Source organism: Momordica charantia (genome assembly GCF_013281855.1).
Source record: "Momordica charantia cultivar OHB3-1 chromosome 9 unlocalized genomic scaffold, Mcharantia_2.0 BLBB01000009.1, whole genome shotgun sequence".
NCBI classification, from domain to species: Eukaryota; Viridiplantae; Streptophyta; class Magnoliopsida; order Cucurbitales; family Cucurbitaceae; genus Momordica; species Momordica charantia.
Window position 1 is genome coordinate 27,846,535 of NW_028275167.1, and position 21,698 is coordinate 27,868,232.

Genomic DNA, 21,698 nt, shown 5'->3' on the forward strand with positions numbered 1-21,698 from the left:
TCCTCATTTTCTGAATTATTTGGAAAAGTTGTCGGAATTAAATATATTATATATATTCAGTGCAGGTGACGGATCCATCGCTTATGGAAAAAATAATATAAAAAATCTTTCAAGTCAACTTAACTACGAAAACCCATTCTTTTTTTTCCATTAAAAAATCAAAATTTCATGTCATTAAAATATTTTATTTCATGGAATAAAATATATTTTTAGTTCGTAGTATTGGAATAGGTTTTTATTTTATCTCTAAATTTTAAAAAATTACAATTTGGTTCTTTAATTAATGAAATGGTGACGTGATATTGTGAGATGTATATTTATTAATTTTATATTATTTTAAGTGTAATATATACATATATATATATATATATATATTTTTTTTTTTTATCTTTTTCTCTCTCTTCCCCCTCCTCCATGCCATTGTCTTTTCAAGCTTATTGAATCTCGTCTACCTTATGAATGGCAATGTCCATTTCACCAGCCACTCTTCTTCACACCTCAGCATAAAATTAATATGATACCTAAAATAATATAAAAGAATAAATATATACCTCACAATGACACCTCAGCATTTCATTCATTAGTGTCACTAATTTGACTCTGACAACTATTTAGAACTATTTTCGAAACAATGACCAAACTGTTGGTTTTTAAAACTCAGTGACCAAATAGATATTTATATTCAAACTCAATTATCAAAATGTATTTTACTACATTTTATTTTATTTTACTTTAGTTAAATAACACGTTAGGAGTTTGGACACCTCGCTTTTTAATTGAAAATATATACTTTAACCAATTAAATTATACTCAAGCTAATAGATTTTTAATATATGCTTTAGTATTGTGCTTCATATTGTTCATGTAATTTAAAAAGTTATAAATATATTTCTATCTTTCAATTTTAAATTTATGTTAACTATGTAGAGCAGTAATTTATATAGGTTGGTATTGTTTAATTGATAATATTTAAAAGTACGTGTTTTGACTAAGAGATTATGAGTTTGAAATCTTCCACCTTTATATTGTACCGGAAGAAGGAAAAAAAAAGTGGTAGCTGATTCTTATAAAAGAAGTTTGTTAGTATAAAAACTGTGTAAGTTTTAATATTGGATGGCGTGGAATTTGTGGTTCATTTTTTAAATAGAGATTTTAGTAATATATGTTAAGACTATTTAAATATTATTAGAAATTTCAATCTGCATAAATTTTTTTTTAGAAATGAGGTAAAAGTGAAAATGTATAGAGCTACTCTAAAAAATACACGGATTAAAATGAACCAAAATTGAAATTACAAAATCTAAAATTAAAAAACGTATTTGGTCCTAACGATTTAGTCTCTTGGTCCTTGAACTTTGAAATTGGTCATGATCTAGTCTATATCAAAAATTAAGTTAAGATTTAACAGAAGGCTAACGTAGTTGCCAACAAGGATCCATGTGTACAAATTAAAGTACCATATGACGAGTCAGTTCAATATCGATTCAATTCGATTCAAATTTAAAATGATTTAAGACACGACCCTTATCTCTCACTCAGGATTCATCTCTCATCCTTCTATGTAGAATTTCCCAACTCAAATTGATATACTCAAAATTAATTTGAATTAATGTTGTTATTAAAAAATCACTACATTCACTCAACAATGTTTTTTTTCCTTCAATATCAGAACAGTGGAATTTAGAAGTGAAGACTTTTGGAAGAGAATATCTCAATTTTGAATTTGAAAATTCTATGCAGAAGTATAAGAGATGAATCGTTGGTGAGAGAGATGGAGTCGTGAGGAGGAAAAGTTTCATTTTCCTTTTTTTTTTAGCCCTAAATCATTTTAAAATTGAGATTGAATTAATTGAGGTAAGTTGTTGAACCAACCCGTTAGATGATACTTTAATTTATACGCATTGATCTTGGTAACCGTATCAGTCTTCATCATTATTCTAACGAAAATTGACTATACATGTATTTTTTAACGAGTCTAAAATAGTATCGAGTCACTTGAAGAAGAAAATTCAGCTATGAATTGATCATTTTCATCCGACCACCCGTTTCTTTATTAATTTTTTTGAAAAATTTGTAATCTTAATTTTTCAAATCTTGAGCACTTCAAAATTTTAGATTCAATTCCAATGCAAGCTGATTAACATGAGTTTCGTTCACGAGGTTGAATCCTTAATTCTCATATGAGGTAAAATTACCTTATCAAATTTTCGTAGATTGAAGTTAAGAAAGCAATTTGAGTGGAGTCGTTCGAGTAAAACCACTCAACCAGACCAACTTCGAACTGACCCAAATTCATTTGAGTCAATCTATTTGAACCAATTCAAGAAGACTTCATCTATAAATAAGAAGAGAGACCTTGAATACGAAATATACTCTTACATTCTTCAACAATATCTTTTACTAACTTAAGCATGTGGGGGTGTGTTAGACTTAAAACTGTACCAGTTGTTACTTTTATTTAATCATAATTCTCGTAGCCTAGCCACCTTTAAAAAAAGCGTCAAATTTTATTTGAAAAGGGTTATTTTTACTGATTATTATATTTTTTACAGGTAATTTTTTTTTTCTTTTTTTTTTCTTTTTGCTTTTTTTCATTTGCAAAAGGACATAACGTATTCTACTGAAACAAGTCTTTACAAATAGTCAGGGGATTAAATGTTGTCAAAGTTCATAATAAAATATAAATTGCAAATTTAATAATAGAAATAATATATTAAAAAGAGAAGGGCAAGTTTGAGAGAATAGGCATTCTCGCTCTCGATCCATCTCTCTCATTTCCTCTCTCGGTCTCGATCTCTCTCTCTCTCCCTCTCTCTATCGCTCTCGATCTCTCTCGCCCTCAATCTCTCTCTCTCAATCTCATATTATGTTTGGTCTCCCTCTCCACGTTTTTTTTAATTATAATTTAAATTGATACTTTGATTAAAATTTAAATTAAGAAGGAAAGAGGGGAAAGCAAAATTGGAGGGTTATATTTGAAATTCAATCATAATTAAGACAAAACTACATAGGATTGAGGAGAGATTTTCGGAAACAAATTTGAATTAAATTTCAAATTTGAATACTTACCGTTCCTTACGAAACTTAAAAAATTGAAATTTTGTTTCGATTCCAATTTTCAAATTTTTAATTAAGAAAAATATTTAATGATTATTTGTTAATTAAATTGATTTTGAATTTGACCGAACTATTTCAAAATTTATTTAGATCCAATCAATTTAATCTTATTTATCATTTCATTTAAATTAACTAAATTTTATTATTACTACTGTTTTTTTTTATATATAAACAACATTTTATTTCAAAACATTTGAAATTATTCACCTGTATAATGATATTGAATTGATAAACATTATATTCAAAATTAATTTTTAAATACTATAAAAAAAACAATCACATTCAAAATTATAATTTTAGATACTATCAAATAAAAAATTTTAAATAATGGCATATGGATTTGTTCTCGCTCAACTCTCTCTCGCGAAGTAATTAGAAAAATGAAATTGATGGAAAAGGAAAGAAATTGATGGAAAGAGATGATACGAAAGTTTTAAAAGGACGATTAGAAAACTTAAAAGATCCTACAGAATACCTATTTCTTCCAATTTTCCAAAGAGAAGACGAACACGTAAATATCTATAATCATTCTATTGAAACCCTTTTTCAACCAAACGGGTCCTCAGGAATCATAATATTCATCAAAGAAAAAGAAATTGCAAAACAAACCCAAGAAAAATAAAGTAAAAATTGGAACTGAAAAAATAACAAAAAAATAAAAATAAATGCAAGCAGAATTTCTCAGCTCATCAAGTTCTGAATGATTTTTGTTAAGGAAGAATATGTTCCAAAGCCTGCCGCTATGAGCCCTACTGTGATTATTATGCCACACGTTACTCCCTGCACAAAAATGGACAAAAAACTTGTATGAATTTACAGTATCTATAATTTGATCTGACTTTATCAACAAATAAGCTAATAATTTTTATTTGGTTGATATATTGTGTATTGTGGTTAAAGACAAAACAATAAGAAAAATGAGTGAATTTCCGAGTAGATAAAACAATCGTCTAGATGCTTTGTGAGATCTAACCAAACTATACAACCAAATTGAAACTATGCCCAAGCTAGAGTATCCAATTGAAACTTGTAAAATTATATGGAACTAAGTCCAGGACCAAATCTTGTAATTTAACTATATTTTATAATGGGGAATTCTTCCCTACACATTATTCTTGCAAGTTGCAATAAGTCAACATGAAATCTATTGTTCTTTTAGATTTTTCAACTTTCTACAAAAATAAACACTCAAAATGGTATTTTCAGGTTAGATCATAATGCATACATAATTACACAAAGTATATTAGCAGTAGCACAACAAAAGAATAAGATTACCTGAAAACGTGTTACTTTCCCTTTTAGGATGCTCAAGAAACAAGCACAAGGAAGCACCAAACTCTGCCAATGCACAGTTTTAAATAATGTTATAAATTAAGAAAACTTGATTAACAAACTCACATACTGCACAAAAACTTACAATAAGCATGGTCAATAGTGATCCGATCAACGACAAAATCAGGCCTGCGACGGATAACAATCTTTAAGATGACTCTTCAACATAACATAGAAATCATGGGTCAAAAAGATAAAAAAAAAAAAGAAAAGAAAAGAGTTTTGTGCATCTCAGAACTTATTCAGCAACTGTTTTGTCAGCATCGAAAATTTCATATTCATTTTATAGCAAATAGTGATGTACTTACCAAAGAAAGGAATGCAGAGACCCACAACCAAGGTAGAGATGACAAGAGCTGTTCTAATAAGGATTGAGAATATAAAGAACTGGGAATGATTTGATGGTATCAGCTCCTCCAGGCTCATTGCAATTGGAGTCAACGTTAACGCATATGTAGATTTCATTAAGAAAAATCATCGTTGTTCATGTAAGATGTTGTATCATGTATGCATTCTTCTTGTTGTTTCTACTCATTTTTCAAAATCAATCACAAGAAATTGGTCTACATCAGTCCAAATCATTTCCTAAATCTTCTTTGATTGTATCATATAATATATATAACTTCGAACTGTATTGAAATTGGAAGAGTTCATTGCATTATCTAGAAAGATAAAAGGATATTTGGTAAATGGGTTAACCACCTGCAAATAAACAAATCAGAGGCGAAGTATTAGCCACTAACTGCTACAGATTAGGCATTAACAGACAATAAACCTCAGCCACTGAGAGCTAAAAACAGGGAGGGAAAAAGTTTTGAGATAAAACTGGTCGGCACGACATGTTACTGCTCATAACCAGCAACATGCCTCCCACTGATTTACAAAGCTGTGGATATTGAAGTAAAAAATCATATTATTTTCATCTATAAGATGACCAAAAGCATCCCAAAATTGAACAGCAGTAGAAAAATTGAAGAGGTATATCTGACGGTAGAATATAAATAGGAGGGTCATCACCAGTGGAAAGGGAAGTTATAGTGACTATACCGTAGTCCAGACGGCAATCTTTGATGCAACCAAGTTATTTGGCAAGTTAAGAGTGAACTGTGACAGTGTCGATTCTCCAAACATTGAATATCCCATAAAAGCAACTCCAGCGTACATCAAAGTACAAGTAACAAAACTGCATTAAGACTTGAAACTTTTAGTGTAAAACGATTTTGTTCGCGGGAGGACATTAAACTTCTTATTCATTCATTTGACTTGGTGAATGATAAAATAGGTAGATGAGTAATAAATTGAACACTTTCTTATCATAGTTCTGCATTTTACATTACCATGTTAAGAGCACTGCAGGGAATTGACTTGGTTTCGCCATTGAACTATAAATGTTGGGGAAAACAGCGTGTCCAGAATAGCAGAAGCCATACAGACCAATAGCAATAGGAAGTGTTGTAGGATTCAGTAACGTCGTTGTCTCCTTGCCTTGGAAACCGATACCATCCACCAAACCAATCCAGAACAAGCATAGGACCACCAATATTGATGCGATAACTCCACCAGCTGAAGCAGCAAAATTGATGGTGCAAGTATGTTTATAACCATCTCTCTGTAAATGCTTGAATATCATTGTGCAATATCACCATAAAGCAAACAAGACATGACAAATTATATATATATACACACACATGGAGCAGTTTTTCAGACACAATTAACCTGCTCACAGGTCTCGAATATTTCAGGTTAAAGTGTCGAAAAATTCAAGAAAGTGAAGCAGATAACTGCTGGAGATTAAATTCTGCTGCATGAACAATGAAAGAAACCACAAGGGATGCAGATGATAATTCAATAAATGTAATACTGCTATTACTAGAGTAGCTTGGCTAGTTGTTACCACTTACCAGAGATGTAGCTAAGAATGGTTAGGTCCCGGAGCCAAACAGTAGGAAGAACAGCAATTGTAGTCATCAGAGCAAATAAGAGGTGTGGATTTAACTCATATCCACCCAAATTTAAGTAGGCATTTGGAAATAGAGAAGACAAGTTATCACTCTCCAAGATTATGTACTCAATACAAGAAGCCTGAAGCAAGAGAAATTTCCAATAAGTGTCTCCATAGTAACATTATAATAATTAGATTCATGATAAATTATATTGCCCGGTTATATCAAGAAATGAATAAAATATTTTTCAAAGTTAATGAAATGAACATACATATTAAACTGATGAGAAAGATATTATATTTTTCGAGAAATATTGGAAGGATAGTGGAAGCCGGTAGGGGAAAAAGGAAAGGTGGAGCTAGTATATTTCAGAAGTTTTTAGGATGATTCAATAAAATGAAAATTATTGTCAATTATTTTGAACTTCAACTTCCAGTTAGAGAGCAATCTAAGGTTGAAAGTAAGGGATAATTTTAGGAAACAATTCACTTCATTCTACCTACATCTACATCTTTGGAGTCTGGACTTGTATTTTGCTAATTATTATTTCAGATAATAAATAATTTTACCTCATATCTAGATATGAATGGAGATAACAAGCAGTATATATACTAAGTCACACGTGTTGAATAATGACAGTAACTAAATGTAAAAGTTTAATAAAACAAATAAAAAAAAAAAAAGGAGTTGCAGCAGGCAGGGCACCGACGGCGACAACGGCCAAACGAAAAGTGGACCCACGTGGAGCCCCTGGATTCAGATAGGTACAGAACAGTCAACATTTCAAAATCACACAATTTACATTCATTGGTTAGAATCAGACTACACAAAACAAACAACAACAACACATACTCACTCAATGAGGCCAGCTGTGTACTTACGTATAATTCCAGGTACAATATTATCTGCATTACAACACATCATTTTGGTTAGTTTATAATATCCCTTTAGTAAATTAATTAATTAATTATTTATACCACATTAAATAAAAATAAAAAGAAATGAGGCATACCGAGATGGCGACTCGACCGGTGGTGCCGAAGGCTGCTTGGCCAATGTCTGGGTAAGTTTCGAGCTCCGGCTTACTTTCTAAGCAGTCCCGCAGGAGGAGTCCGGTGTAGTAACACAGCACAGCGAATATGAGCAGAATGGACAGTCCAAGCCATCCGCCCTCTTTCGCTGCATACGGCGTCGTTAGTATTCCAACACCACACAGCACATTCCCACCTGCGTCATTATCATTATAATTATAATTAATCTTCACTTCATATTATCCACACATAAAAACAATCTGTTTCCTAGTCAAAAAATTGTTAAAATCCTCTTAATATAACAGAATAATAAGGCTAAAAGCCGTGGCTTCTGCCGCCTGATTGCAGTTCATGTGCGCTATACGCTGTAGCGTCCAAATGACGCCAAACGGGTGAAGTTTATTTCATGTGAGATTTTAGGCATGTCGGGGTTGGGTTGTTGTCTGTAATGAGTGAAAATAGTGATAAAAAGTAATCACATTCACAGTGTTCATGTGTGTGAGCGTTTTGCAATCCGACAAACTTTAAAGAATCGCCGCGTCTATGAAAAATTGTGCAACTTTGGGCAGATGCAGAAGGTCCATTATTTGATTTCAAGCCGTTTTTGGGAGAAAGAGAAAAGAAAGGAGTTTGGGTCTGAGAAGAAAGAAAAGGAAGGTCTCTCCCAATTGTGTAAAACCAGCTGTTGAATTAGGCATGCAAAACTGTCACGTGGTTAGGCCCCTCTGCCTCTGGTGCTGGTCCTTTCAGATTTCTGACAAAGCCGATCAATCAAATATGAAATTCCATGTGGCTGTCGCTAATGCCCAAGATAGCAGTCTTTTTTGAATAACAAATATACACTTTTTTAAATAATAATAATAATAAAAAAGAGATATTTTGCTGACATGGGGACGTTGATAAGGATGATATGTTGTTTGGCAAAAATTCTCTAAATAAGATGAGTACAATAAGGGACTTGAAATCATGTGCTGCACAAATAATTGCAGGTACATAGCCAAAATTTTAAACTATTGATAGCAGAAACAAATATACAAAAATGAAAAAACAGAGTAATAGCAGAGGATTAATAAACTAGATCAAAATCCCTAAATCTTTTCAAAAACATCCATAAATCCACACCGACCAACCCTCCAAGGCAACACTAGCCACCAGAAACAAACAACTGTCATGCCTATGAGACAGAGTACTAAATTATAATAGGGAGAAAAAGTAGTCTGCATGTAAAACGCCACATGCCGGGTTCATAGGCCCCAGACCTCCACCAAAATACTGCCAAAATACTGTTAAGGATGAATAAATAATCACTCAAACCAAACTTTTGGGTTAAGTGGTAGTTTGTTCATCTAGTATCAGAGCGGGAAGCCTCGTGTTCGAATCTTGTATTGTTGTTTGTTTACCATTTATATGATTTTTACTTGTTGGTCCTTGTGCAATTATCTAAACCCACGAGTGAGGAGAGTGTTAAAATATCCACATATGAATTAAATTTATCCAACCCATCAAGTTTATTCATCTTTAAATGGTACTTAACAAATGCAACATGTTCACCTACCATACTATATGCTTTTGGAATGCGAGAGAGATGCAAGGAATAATCTATGGACATAATATTCTATAATGTGTTTGATTAGAAGTACTTACCATTAAGCATAGCTTGACTGAATGTGCTTCGGCGAGAAGTGGGGAACTCATGTGAAACTTTGGAAGGTTTGTCATCTTTCCTTATGGATGGCCTCCTTGAAGTGAAGGGTAGAATCAGAGAGTGAGAGCTAAGTCGTTGGTGTGGCGGTGGCTGCTGCTGCTGCTCTTCTTGCTTCTCGTCGTCCACCGTGGGCAGCAGCGGTTTAGTTGCCGAAGTTAACGACTCAGGAGTGTGCCTCCTCGTTAAAGAAGAGGATAGGAACGAGCTTCCCCATCTCGTTAAGGATGAATTCCCCAAAATCCCAATGTTAGGCGATGGCACACTTCCCAGCATATCCATCGACTGTCTGAAACATAATAAGATAACCCCTAAATTTGAGTATTACCATTACCAAAACCATCAAATTTTAGACCATACTAATCCAAACGCCGGCCCGTGAGAGTCTCTACATGTTTTTTCATTTGGATTTTTTTTAGTTCAGACAAAATGTGGAGTTTTCCGGGATATATGTTCTAACTCAATTGAGATATGTTCTAAGTTCGTTTTTAATTTGAATAAGTTGAATTTACTTATCCATTAAAAACAATAGAAATTCAGTTGAAGAACAGCATTCGAATGGAAACATACATCAGTAAACGAGTGGCTATAATTTCTCAGAAAGCAAACGGATTAAGGAGTCTCAGTCTGGAGCAGATAGAAAAGAGATTGATAGAGGAACAAAAAGCCTAATCTATTGAGATGAAAAGAGATGGAAATACCTGTAACTTTGAGGCCAAGTGGTGGTGTAGGAATTAGGTTTGCTCCGTCTCCGATTTTCAGTCGAAAAATCGGAAGAATCCGAATCGTTTCCAGCGCCTTCTTCACCTTTATTCACTACATTTTCCTGATCCTCCTCTTCTTCACTCTCATACAAGAAACTCTGTTCCGAAACGGAATTCTTCATCTTCTCCTTCCTCCAATCCAATCAATCCGAACTCCTTATTGTATACTCCACAGAGCTCGAAGATTCTACAGAGTTGAAGACAGAAGTAAGCGGATTATGGATAATACAAAATTTAGGGGCGATTGCGATTGTTTTTTTTTTTTCAGAGAAATGCTACGGTCCTGCTAGCTTGAAGCCAAAACGAGAATCAGTTTTAATTGTTGAGAGTGAAGAAACTGACTCTACAGAATCCAAAGAATTGCGACTCAAAAGAGTGGAGACATACAAAATTGTTGCGTTGGAGAAACTGTAATTGTTAGAGAAAGTTATTGAAAGCGAACCTTGTGTTGGAGACTGCAGATTTCCGTCTTCCTCTGCTTCTGCTTCTGCTTCTCTGCTCTGCAAATTGCCATTGCCGATTAATATAGGCTGCTTTTCCAATTTTGGATTTTGTTTGTAGCTAAAATTACAAAACAAAAAGCAGCTTTTTTTTTTTTTTTTTTAATAGTAATCCCTCGCCCGAAATTTTCCATGTAATAAATAGCCGTTAAATGGTGGTAAGTAAGAATATGTCTGTCCTATCGATTTATCCTTCTATATTTAGAAATACTTTTCAAATTTAAAAAATGTATTGGATATAAAATCACAATCTTTAAAGTTCAAATGTGTCAAACTTATAGTTTGACCTATAAGATAAAAGCATTTGTTTGAACATAATTAAATTATTACATAAGTAAACTTTCCTTCAAAATTTTACCCTTCAATAATGCTAAAACAATAATAAATAGGTAGATAATTTAACTCAATCACAGAAATACATTTACTTCATTAAAGCGATTTGATAATTTGTACTTCTCCATCTTGAGTCGTAGGTTTAAATTCTCATTTCTTATATCTTTTTTAAAAAAAAAGTACCTACTTTCATCTTTGCTGTACTATTTAACCAATCTAATATCTAATTGTTTTAATACTCGCATCTTGAACACATTACTCGAAACTACATCGTTAATTTGTTGAAGTAGAAAGAAAGGTAAAAGATTTTGAATAAGTCTAAAATAGATATTTTGAAAATTTAGAAATTAATTAATTTATAAATTCAAACCCCAAAATGGGATTTCAAAACTCATTCATGCATACTTTGAATTAGGTTAATTTTTAGCTTTAGTCGTTATTAGTGCAGGCTGATGTGATTGTGATTGTGATATTCCAATCCAACCATTAATTCATGTATAACTATTTCATCCAAATTTTTATCAGAACAAAGACTTTAAATACTGACGTAGATGATTGGAATGTTAAACCAAAAGAACAATCTAATGATTGACAGCTTACATCAGTGTTTGAGCTTAAGCTTGTTCCCTGGAGTTTGATCCCCAAGAAAGAGGGAAATGACTGTGATTTAATATGAAAAGGCCAGCACTCACTCTTTAGAAAATATCGAGATGCATGTAATAATCAAGGTTTTTATTCCAGAGTCAGATTGGGGAGACAACTCCTTCAAGGCTTTGACTTACATTCCGAAGAAGACTTTCTCAGCAACAGAAGAAAAGATTGCGAGGTAGATGTCTCAATTTTATAGAAATATACATAAAAAAATCGATATCACTTTAAAATTTAACACATAAATATTTTACCCTTTTTAAATAAATATTAGTTATGTTTTGTTGATAGTTTCTAATACTTGGTTGCAAAAGTCGATTTATGTTTATGTCAATGAAGAATTTATTGACAAATGAAAATATAGTTCGAGCAACGAAAATTTAATACTCTGGAATTTGTCCATCAACGTTGGATAGACATAATCTACCATACAGGGGAGTAATTAAGATTAGTTTAGAAATTAAAGAAAAAAAAAGGTAAAATAACTGTTGATAAAAGTAAAATTTTAGGAGTTATTGTGATGTAACTTTAGTCCTTTATTATTAAACTAAATTGAAATAGATGCTCCATTGGATTTTTCTGTCAAAGTGAAGCAATTTGATTACATTTTTTACCATTAAAATCTTGGTTCACATTGTGGATTCGAAAGGTAATTAAATATTTTAAATTTCAATCATCACAAGAAAACCATAGCACTCTTTTCAAAAGTAGAAAAATGAATTAATAATTCAGAGAATCAACAACGAAATATTCTTTTTCTTTTTTTTTTTAATTAAAACATCTTCTATGATTCTTTCAAAGATAATTGTTGGGGATGACCACGAACGGCCGACCTGAGTGTAGTGGGATCAGAGGAGCCGACTTGTCAGGACGGCGGCGACAACTTAAACAAATTGGGAGTCCGCCAGAACAGGGATGGATTGGTCACTGTCGAGGACCAACGATCGCTCGACGGATCCCATCCGAATAGTGAAATACATCGGATGTACATCTACCACTATAAATACGCCACTCCTCCGGAGGTCCAAGTATGAAAAATATGTCTGATGTTTACCCATTGAGCTCGGCTTGAATACTAACTTGGGCGTCGGAGTGATTACTTCCTTGTAGATACCTCGAAAAATCGTCTAAGTGCAATCGGCCGACCTCGGAAGTCGTCTCCCGTACATCGGCTAAATCTTGCATCAACAATAATAATTCATGTTATGGGAGATAAAAGAAGAATAGACCAAGCGACGGGGACCGAAGGAAACCTGAGAAAAAAAGCACGAACTAGGAAAGGGGGGCCGGCACCAACGACTTGGGCCGCCCCCTGGCCGACCGATGGTCGGCACCAAGCAGTTCTCTGTCGGGACGAGAACTGTAGCGGTTCATCCCGACTATTTCGCAGTCCAACTCGAAATATCCCGCCTTGATTCTCGATTTGACCTAAAGCCCACAACGAACGAGCGGGCCCGAATATTGAGATGTACGAGGATTCGACTGGGGTAAACCCAAGGGATGAGAACTCGACTTGTATAAATGGAAGGGGAGCCAAACCCTGGAGATAAGCAAAAACACCCTATTCCCTACACTCTAACTTCATTATCCATCTACTTTCCTTGCTAACTTAGGCATCGGAGCTCGTGTGACTGGAATCACACCGATAGGTTTGATTGGTTTTGCAGATTCTCTATTTCCTGATTATCAAGTTTGGTGCGAATTTGGAAAAGAACTGAGGGAGCATAATTCACGCATCAACAATTCACACTCATTCCACAATCAAATTATGAATTTTTGGAACTCATATGAACTTTTTTTTTAACAAAAATTCTCAACTAATTACTCAACCAACGATCTGGTTAGAAGAGAGAGAAAAAAAAAGGTATACAGCTATTTTAAAATGAGTTAATTTTCTAATTCATATATATAAAGATAGTCTTGTACATATTATTTTAGAAAATTTTCTTATTTTACTTTTTTGGATCTATGATACTCTTTGGTTATTTATTTTTTATTATTATTTTTTAGTACAATGCTCTTTGGTATACTTGTTGTCTAATTTTGAAACCAAAGAAAAAAAAAAACAATGTAATTATTTAGCATGTGTTATGGATTGGATATAGCGTAGGAACATATAAAATCCAAATGTTTATTTTAAAAATTCAAATTATTTTTATCATTTAGAATTATGTCAGTTTATTCCATGATCTGTCACATGCTTGAGGACAATAATTTCCTGAATGGTCTTGTATGCTATCATTTTGTCCATTATCTTTATAATTATTTACTTCTTTTTCCGCATCAATTGAATCTAGCTATTTTAGTCTTGGTACTTTTTTAAATACAATATCATAATTATTGAGGTTGAAATTTGAATCTAATCTCAACGATTAGGCTAATACTTGAGTTTACATGTAACATTCTTTTTAATATTAATTATTTTCTTTAATCTAAAAATAAATAAATAGAAAGGAGTGCAACACGTAGACTTGTCAATGAGTCACCTTAATTTATTACTACACTCTCGTCCAATTATAGTTGTAGAATTCGAGATTCGATGATGCACGTGTTTGTATTATTTTGTTAAAATAACTAACATTATAGATTATTAATAAAAGAAGCACAAAACAAATTTTTTTTTAGAAAGAAAAGATCCCTTAAACACCATAATCCGTCTTGGTTCATAGTGAGTTAAATTATTTGGAGGAAATATTTTTGGTACAAAATTTCCAAATGGTGGCATTGGATGATGATAGTAAAAATAAATCACCAATTTTTAATTTTTAGATGCTTTGAAGCATATGGTTTTTATTCCAATTAATGTCATTATTATATAGTCAATTTTTTGCATCATATCTCAATAATTATATATTTTCTAGAGTCTTCAAAAAAGTTATATAATCTTATTTTACTAAATTTAGGTTAAGGTTTTAAATTATACCTTTAATCTTGGTATTTTAAATGTTTATTTATTTTAAACATTTAAAACGTTTATTTGGTTCTCGTATTTTTTTTTTCATTTTTTGTCTATTGTTAGCCCCAATACTTTGAAGATGTCTATATTTTTTTTTTTTTTTGTCTTTTTATTTTTAAAAGTGACCACCTTAATCCTTGTTTACAAAATTTTGATCAAGATCAAACTAATCAAATTTTAAATGTACAATTATGAAAATGAACAAAAACTTAGAATGAGTAGTTTTCTTTAAGGTTAAAAAAAAATTATTAGATAGTACTTGTCACTTGAGTTATTTTAGAAATTTTAGAAAAAGTAGCATCGTCCTCCACTAAATGAAGAAATCAAAGAAGAATATTAGCAGAAGACCAAGTTTTAGAAGTCCTTGAGCAAACGACTCTCTTTGCAAAAGAATATACAACTACATTCAACAAACGTCGAACAAGCAAGAATGAATAAATATGCTCAACAGAGTTGCTATACTGTATAAAATATCAGCAGCTCAATTGCTTTCATCATTTAGAGTGTATTTTACTCTCGAGGAGAATCACGAGTAGAGATTCAGATTCAATAATAACGTTAGAATATACAAAGAATTTTACAAATTGAACCGGAGTCTTTCAAAAATCACTAGAAGTTTCACTTGAAGATGATGATAAAATATTTGGATCCACCATGATTTGGCCTCAAGAGTTACTTTTGGAATATGCTAGAAATCTAAATCAATAATATCATTGTGATCACATTTATACTAAACAGTAGTTACCAATAATGTTTAAGTAAAATTACATTTTTGACCTCCACTTTTCTCGATCTTTTTCGGACAATTATTTAAAGTTAGGAACCAAAAAGTTATCAAGTGGTTCTAAAAAATTAAATTAAATTAAAAAAAATTAAAATCAAGTGGACAGAAGCGACAAAGATTTTGACCAAAAAAAAAAAAACAAAAACAAAATAGAAAAAGGTGGGAAGAAAAAACATTAACGTGTATTGAGAGACCAATAAGGAAAAACATATTTACCATATTTGTAATGTGGTATATTTAATGAAAAGCTAGAAAGAGAGTAAATTTCGCTGATTTGAGCATAGTTAAGTAATGTGGTGTATTTAATGAAAAGTTAGAAAGAGAGAATATTTGTTAATCTGAGCATAGTTAAGTGGATAAAGTGTTAGAAAGAAGAAGAATACAAAACAAAAAATGAACAGGGTGGTGTTGTGGAACCCACCGTCTTGAAAGTAAATTCGACAAGACTTCAGTGCTAAATCGTGCTCTACCGATCGTTTCTCAATGTTGACACAACATCTACCTCATACGTGCGCTCGCTCGACAATTTTGAAGGACTCAATGAAAGGACATCAATTCAAATCTTGGATTTTCGAATTGAGGGAGATCAAGAATTCTCACTATTTCTTAGATTCATGGACCCAATTCAATTCAGTGGGATCTTTCATTCACATTTTTTTCCATCAAGAACGTTTTATAAAACTCTTAGACTCCTGAATTTGGAGTATCCTACTTTCAGGCAATTCACAGGGTTCAACAAGCAATCGATATTTCACGATCAATTGTGTAGTACTATTTGTAGGAGCGGTCCTTATATATTGTATTAACAATCGAAAGATGGTCGAAAGAAAAAATTTCTATTTGACATGGTTTCTTCCTATACCTATGAATTTCATTGGACCCAGAAATGATACATTGGAAGAATCTTTTGGCTCTTCCAATATCAATAGGTTGATTTCGCTCTTGTATCTTCTAAAAGGAAAAAAGATCTCTGAGAGCTGTTTCCTGGATCCGAAAGAGAGTAGTTGGGTTTTCCCAATAACTAAAAAGTGTATCATGCCTGAATCTAATTGGGGTTCGCGGTGGTGAAGGAACTGGATCGGAAAAAAGAGAGATTCCAATTGTAAAATATCTAATGAAACCGTTGCTGGAATTGAGATCTCATTCAAAGAGAAAGATATCAAATATCTGGAGTTTCTTTTTAATCGGTGCTCAAAGAGTTTGTTACGAAAACAAAGCGAAATGTTTGTGTTCTTGAAAAGCAAGCAGCACGAGATTTTATAAGACCCAAAAAAACGTTTAATTAAAACAAAAATTATATAATTTAAATTAGTTAGTGCATTATAACATTCAAATCCATCCAACCAGACAGATGACGGTGACACACGCGTGTGAAATGCCTTAGGCTTGCCCTCAAACATCCTTTTTCAAGCCTACTCTAGGCCGAGGCCCTACCATTTAAAGTTTTTCCTCCATTCAAAAACTATCTACGCATGGAACAAGATATTTTACAAAATTATTTTTTTATTTTTGTCATTCTCAACGTATGGTCCCAAAGAGTAATGGTTCGATTTTCTACCTATACAATTGTCGATCTAAAAAAGAGTACAAACTTTAGCAAATTTTCTCACGAGTAAGAAAACTTGTTTCCTGGTTCACACTACAACAAATATGGCTTTCGATGACGATAAAAAAGCTCATGAACAGAAACAGTGACAGACAATAAAATAAAACGCGCTGAAATTTAAAAAAAAAAAGAAGCAATAAGGAGTTACGATGTCGGTTAAATCTTAGCCGTTACACATTTTTCGCTCTGCCCTCCCCTCACCATTCCAAGCGCTCTTCCGCCAAACTCACGATGTTATAACTGTTTTATTGGGATTTAATAACTGTTTTATGATTAAACTTTTTGTTTCCGTAACATTAATTTATAACTATATTTTATAACGGTTTACTAAAAAAAAATTATTTTATGACGGTTTGCTTCTCACCCATATATGGGCCTAGCAGCCTCCTGATTTGGAAGGAAGGAGATAGAGAATTACAAAAGAATTTTCCACGTTTTGTTTAAACAATTTCACTATTTCAATTCTTTACAAAATTCTGAGCTACTTCGATTTCAATCTACTCTAATAAGTACATATCTGAGTTCGTGCCGAAATTGCTTTCAAGACAGTGGTTTTTCCACGTGACAACAATCATTTTCATCTAATTCATCCTTCAATTTCCAACCTGTATTTGAGAAAACAATGATGCACAGAACGGGAAAGAAAAATGAACAATTAGGGTTTAGAGATAACTGAGCTATAAGAGATGTTGGAGAAAATTGGTGGAGTAGGAGGCTGCGTAAATCACACAGAATTTTATAGTGACTTGTTGGGATATTTGTTTAATTGTTTTTTTTTCTTTAAATAAATATTCCTTTTATTAAGTGGACTGGGCCATGGCCTGTGGTATGGCCCAAAGGCTGGAGATCAATTTAGAAATCGATTCGTTTTTTTGGTTTCTAATTGGTCGGCTCGTTCGGCTCTTTGATTCTACCGGTTTTTGGTCACCCTAATAACGGAATTCTAGCCATCAGGATAGTTTTTTTTTTTTTTTTAATTTAAACCAAAAGCTTAAATACTATTTTCATTCAAATTTTATCCAATTTGAATCGGTGGTTTTTTACTTTTAATTCTTATCCATTTTGATCTTTATATTTTCTAAACATTATCCCTTTATTTTCTTAAAGTATTGATATTGTAGTCGAAAATAACGAAATAGAAAATAAAATATAAGGAAACAAATTATCACTTTAAAAAGTATACCAACCAAAATAAACCTTTCGAAAATATAAGAACTTCTTCATCTCGAGACTCAACCCTTTGTAATAGTAGAAACTCTCTGACCAAATATACAGTTCCAAACACCTCCAAAGATCTCTCCTGACAACTCCGAACCGGGCCAAGTGGGTTCGGGTTCGAGTTGCTGTCAATGTAAACTCTACACAGAAAACGATGAATGGGGTCTCTGTAAAATCTTCCCATAAACCTTGTTGTCCATTCTTCTTAAATCTGATTGAATTCTCAAGAAAACTCAAATCCTTTTTATGGAGTCCATGTATGCTCCTGAGAGGAGAAATCTCAGTCTACACAAAAAGCTGTTCTTGTTCTCTCTAATAACACGAGGAAGAGACCTTATTGGACAAACAGAACCAATAACAACAAAGTTTTCACCATTATCAACATCAATCTGGAACAAATCATCAAAAACTGATCTGAATTTTTCAATCAAGTTCTCAAAGAACAACTTGTCAGGAGGAATCACATTCATTACAACAATTCCATGTTCAGAAAGAACTGATCTAACACTCAAGAGAACATCTCTCCCTACAAACTCCAACGGCGGAGCGACAATGCCGCTGTTTCGAGCATCGCTCGAATCCAAATCAACCATGATCACATCATATCCAGGCTTCTGTTTCTTGACTGATTTTGAAGTGTTTTCAAGGAATTCAATGGCGTCTCCAATGGAAATGTGAAGAAATTCGTTCTCTGCTAATCCGAAATACTGGCGGGCGACTCTGAGAACCTCCATGTCGATCTCCACACCGACCACCTCAAAATCCAAATGCGTTACAAGGAAGGAAAGAAGAGCCCCGCCCCCAACTCCAACACATAAGGCTTTAGGTTTATGGCCAATTTGAATCTTTCCGTCAATGGAGGAATCGATCAATGAGAGGCTCGCCGCCATTGGAGGTAAGTAAGGATGAACAAGAACCCTAGTATCTGGTTTGAACTCGATATTTTGGATTTCAACGCCTTCTTGATTTAGATTAGTCTCGGGGATTATACGAATTTCTGTTTGGATAAAGTTCGGCATTGTCCTGAATCTTAAACGCCTCCTGAATTCCCTAGTTTCGAACATTTCCGTCCTCGATTCTCTCTCGATTTCCACATCCTCGATTAGGAATTCACCGACGTAAGAACCGATGCATCGCTCTAAAACTACACTACACATCACGTTATCGACGTAACTTAGGATCGGTACTTCAGGAATTCCAGTTCTGAAACAAGATTTGGGAGATAAAGCAAGAAAAATAGGGCGCAAGCTTACCTCCAGTCTAATCCAGATCGAAGCCAAATCCTCGTCCGACGAACGATTGTAGATCATCAACGCATCATCGTCGACCGGGGATTGTTGATCTCCGACTAGAATCAGACGCAAAATTCCAGGCGAGTTGAACAGAAGCTGATAGTGGCCGGACTCGGTGGAAAAAATCCAGTCGGTTTCTCGGCCCGGCGGAACGAACATCGCGGCCACCGAAAGCGAACCAGTGGATTCAATCGGTGAATCGAGAACAGCGACTCGGAGGTAAGATTGAGAGTCACAGGGGTTCGGGAAAGAGAAGGATACGAAACGAGAAGGTTCCAAAGATTCAAACATATGCACATCAAACGCCATTGATTTGATCTGATTAGAGATCCAGAGCAAGAGCAATTTCAAGATCCTCCAAATTTAAAGGCTTGTAGCGATGGTTAAAACCTTTGCACCTGCAAATAGAGAAGTAGTCTTATTCAATTTCTTTCTTCACCTTAGAGCCCCCATTGAACTGAAACAAACAAATTGCAATATATTTGTATGAATTACAGGAACGTTTTCGCTCTTTAAAAGTCTTCTTTACAGCTTAAACGGATTTTATATAAACTATGCACAGAAATTGTTTCAACAATTTAACGATAAATTCCAGCAATGAACAGTAATGAAATATAGAGAATTGAGATGAGAATTTATAGTGGCTCGATCTAAAAGACCAGCTCCACGCTCAACTTGCAATGCAAAGATTAATATTCCTTCGAGTCTGTATTATTAATGTTGGTACATACGGAACAATATAATAGGCACACGAATCATAAACAAAATGAGAAACGAAATCACTATAATCAGATAGCTAATACTTTGATTCAAGAATGGAAGAATTAGAGGAGCAAATTTGAATATAACCAATCTGTTCAAGAACACTTAAAGAGGTAAAGATACAGAAATACGACCTCAACGCTTAGATTTGTGTCGAATCCAAATCTGGATCTGAACGGAATCGCCAAAGAACCTCCCTATTGCACGACCCACTCCGGCTGCGGCGATACAGATTAGCGTGCGGCGGCTTCCGGCAAACGTCGTCGACGGCGTCAACTCCCTGCAACGTCCGAATGGCGGACCGCGATCGACGGCAACGATTTATCTCCCAGCAGCGACGGCGGTGCGGGACTCTCCGGCGGCAGCAGATGGCGGCTCTCCGGCGCGGTCTCTCCTCCAGCAGACGGCGTCGCGACACCTCTCCAATCCCCTCTTCTTTGAGACTTAGGCTCTTTTTCTTTTTCTTTTTCTTTTTACATCCTTTGTCTTCTAAGTCTTAGGGTTTTCCAATGTCCAAACAATGATAAATTTAATTTTAAAATTTAAAATACCAAAAGCCATAAAATTTAATAAGATTGAAACTTATATGATTTTTTCATGTAAATTAAAATTTCTAACCTTCTAAATTTATAATAATAAAGGGATACCTAAAGTTTCAATTTCTAACATGATCGTGTGTTTTTATCATTTGCGAGCCTTTTCAACATATATAGATCATACTCTTTTTAATAGTTTTGATCTTTATTATACCAAGACATTATCTTCACTTTGGTTCAGTTTCGAGACATTATCTTTAATAATAAAGTTATACTCTTTTTTTTTCTATAAAAAGACATTACTTTCACTATGAATCCAAAATACTACGAAATATATGAAACCAAGTAAAATATTTATATGTTGAAAATGCTAGTAAATAAGGATAAAAACAAACAAATCTTTTAGAAATTGAAATTTTAGGTATACTTTTATTATTATAAAATTGAAATGTTAGAAGTTTTAATTTGCATGAAAAAATTGATATAAGTTTCGATTTAAAGCATACGCGTCTTATTTATCTTATTGAATTTGATAGCTTTTAGGTCTTTTAAATTTTAAAACTCAATTTTTTTAACTTAATTTTAAAATTAAATTTAAAAAATACACATTTAATCCCTAAGTTTTAAAATAAGTTTCTATTTGATTCTTAAGTTTTAAAAAGTGACAGTTTATTGTATGACTTTTAAAAAATAATTCTAAAAGGTCGTTGGAGTTTACTAACAAAATACTGACGTGACTTGATCAGTTGTATATTTATTTAATTTTATATTACTTTTGACATATTTGTATATTTGTATATTTTTTTTTCTTTCTATCTCTTCCCCTCTTCTCTCTCTTTCTCTCTTCCCTCCCCGAACTTCTAGTTACTCTTCCTCCCACCTAATTATGATCCACCATCCTCTTCGACGACCTCCGACCAACACCACTCGCTTCCCGTATTTACTAGATTTGATTTTATATTTCCACCCATTGAATTTTAGTTTTCAATTATATTTGAATTTGAATTATTTCATAACATCTATTATTTTATTTTTAATTAATGTTAATGTTTTTTTTAACTCATTTGATTTGATTGCTAATATTTTTCAAGGTTGTGGACGACCCCTTAATTTGATTGATAATATTGTTCAAGTGGGCTATCTCTCATTCTTCCAAGTTCTCTTGATTACAGAG

The 21,698-nt window shown here is 33.3% G+C and overlaps 2 protein-coding genes across 2 annotated transcripts; both read right to left on the reverse strand.

The window, feature by feature from the left end:
• Positions 1-3,623: 3,623 nt before the first annotated feature.
• Positions 3,624-10,489, reverse strand: LOC111010086 (amino acid transporter AVT1C). The gene is made up of 13 exons (XM_088117754.1): positions 10,332-10,489; positions 9,827-10,076; positions 9,068-9,414; positions 7,405-7,619; positions 7,274-7,297; positions 6,351-6,531; positions 5,787-6,012; positions 5,497-5,632; positions 5,128-5,151; positions 4,758-4,899; positions 4,535-4,578; positions 4,393-4,455; positions 3,624-3,897 (listed from the first exon to the last, which is right to left on the reverse strand). Exons 2-13 carry the CDS (start codon positions 10,009-10,011, stop codon positions 3,799-3,801), a joined length of 1,686 nt encoding a protein of 561 aa, XP_087973880.1. The 5' UTR covers positions 10,012-10,076; positions 10,332-10,489; the 3' UTR covers positions 3,624-3,798.
• Positions 10,490-17,844: 7,355 nt separating this feature from the next.
• Positions 17,845-20,488, reverse strand: LOC111010269 (S-adenosyl-L-methionine-dependent methyltransferases superfamily protein). Its single transcript, XM_022283637.2, has 2 exons — positions 20,123-20,488; positions 17,845-19,624 (listed from the first exon to the last, which is right to left on the reverse strand). Exon 2 carries the CDS (start codon positions 19,533-19,535, stop codon positions 18,168-18,170), a length of 1,368 nt encoding a protein of 455 aa, XP_022139329.1. The 5' UTR covers positions 19,536-19,624; positions 20,123-20,488; the 3' UTR covers positions 17,845-18,167.
• Positions 20,489-21,698: the final 1,210 nt, after the last annotated feature.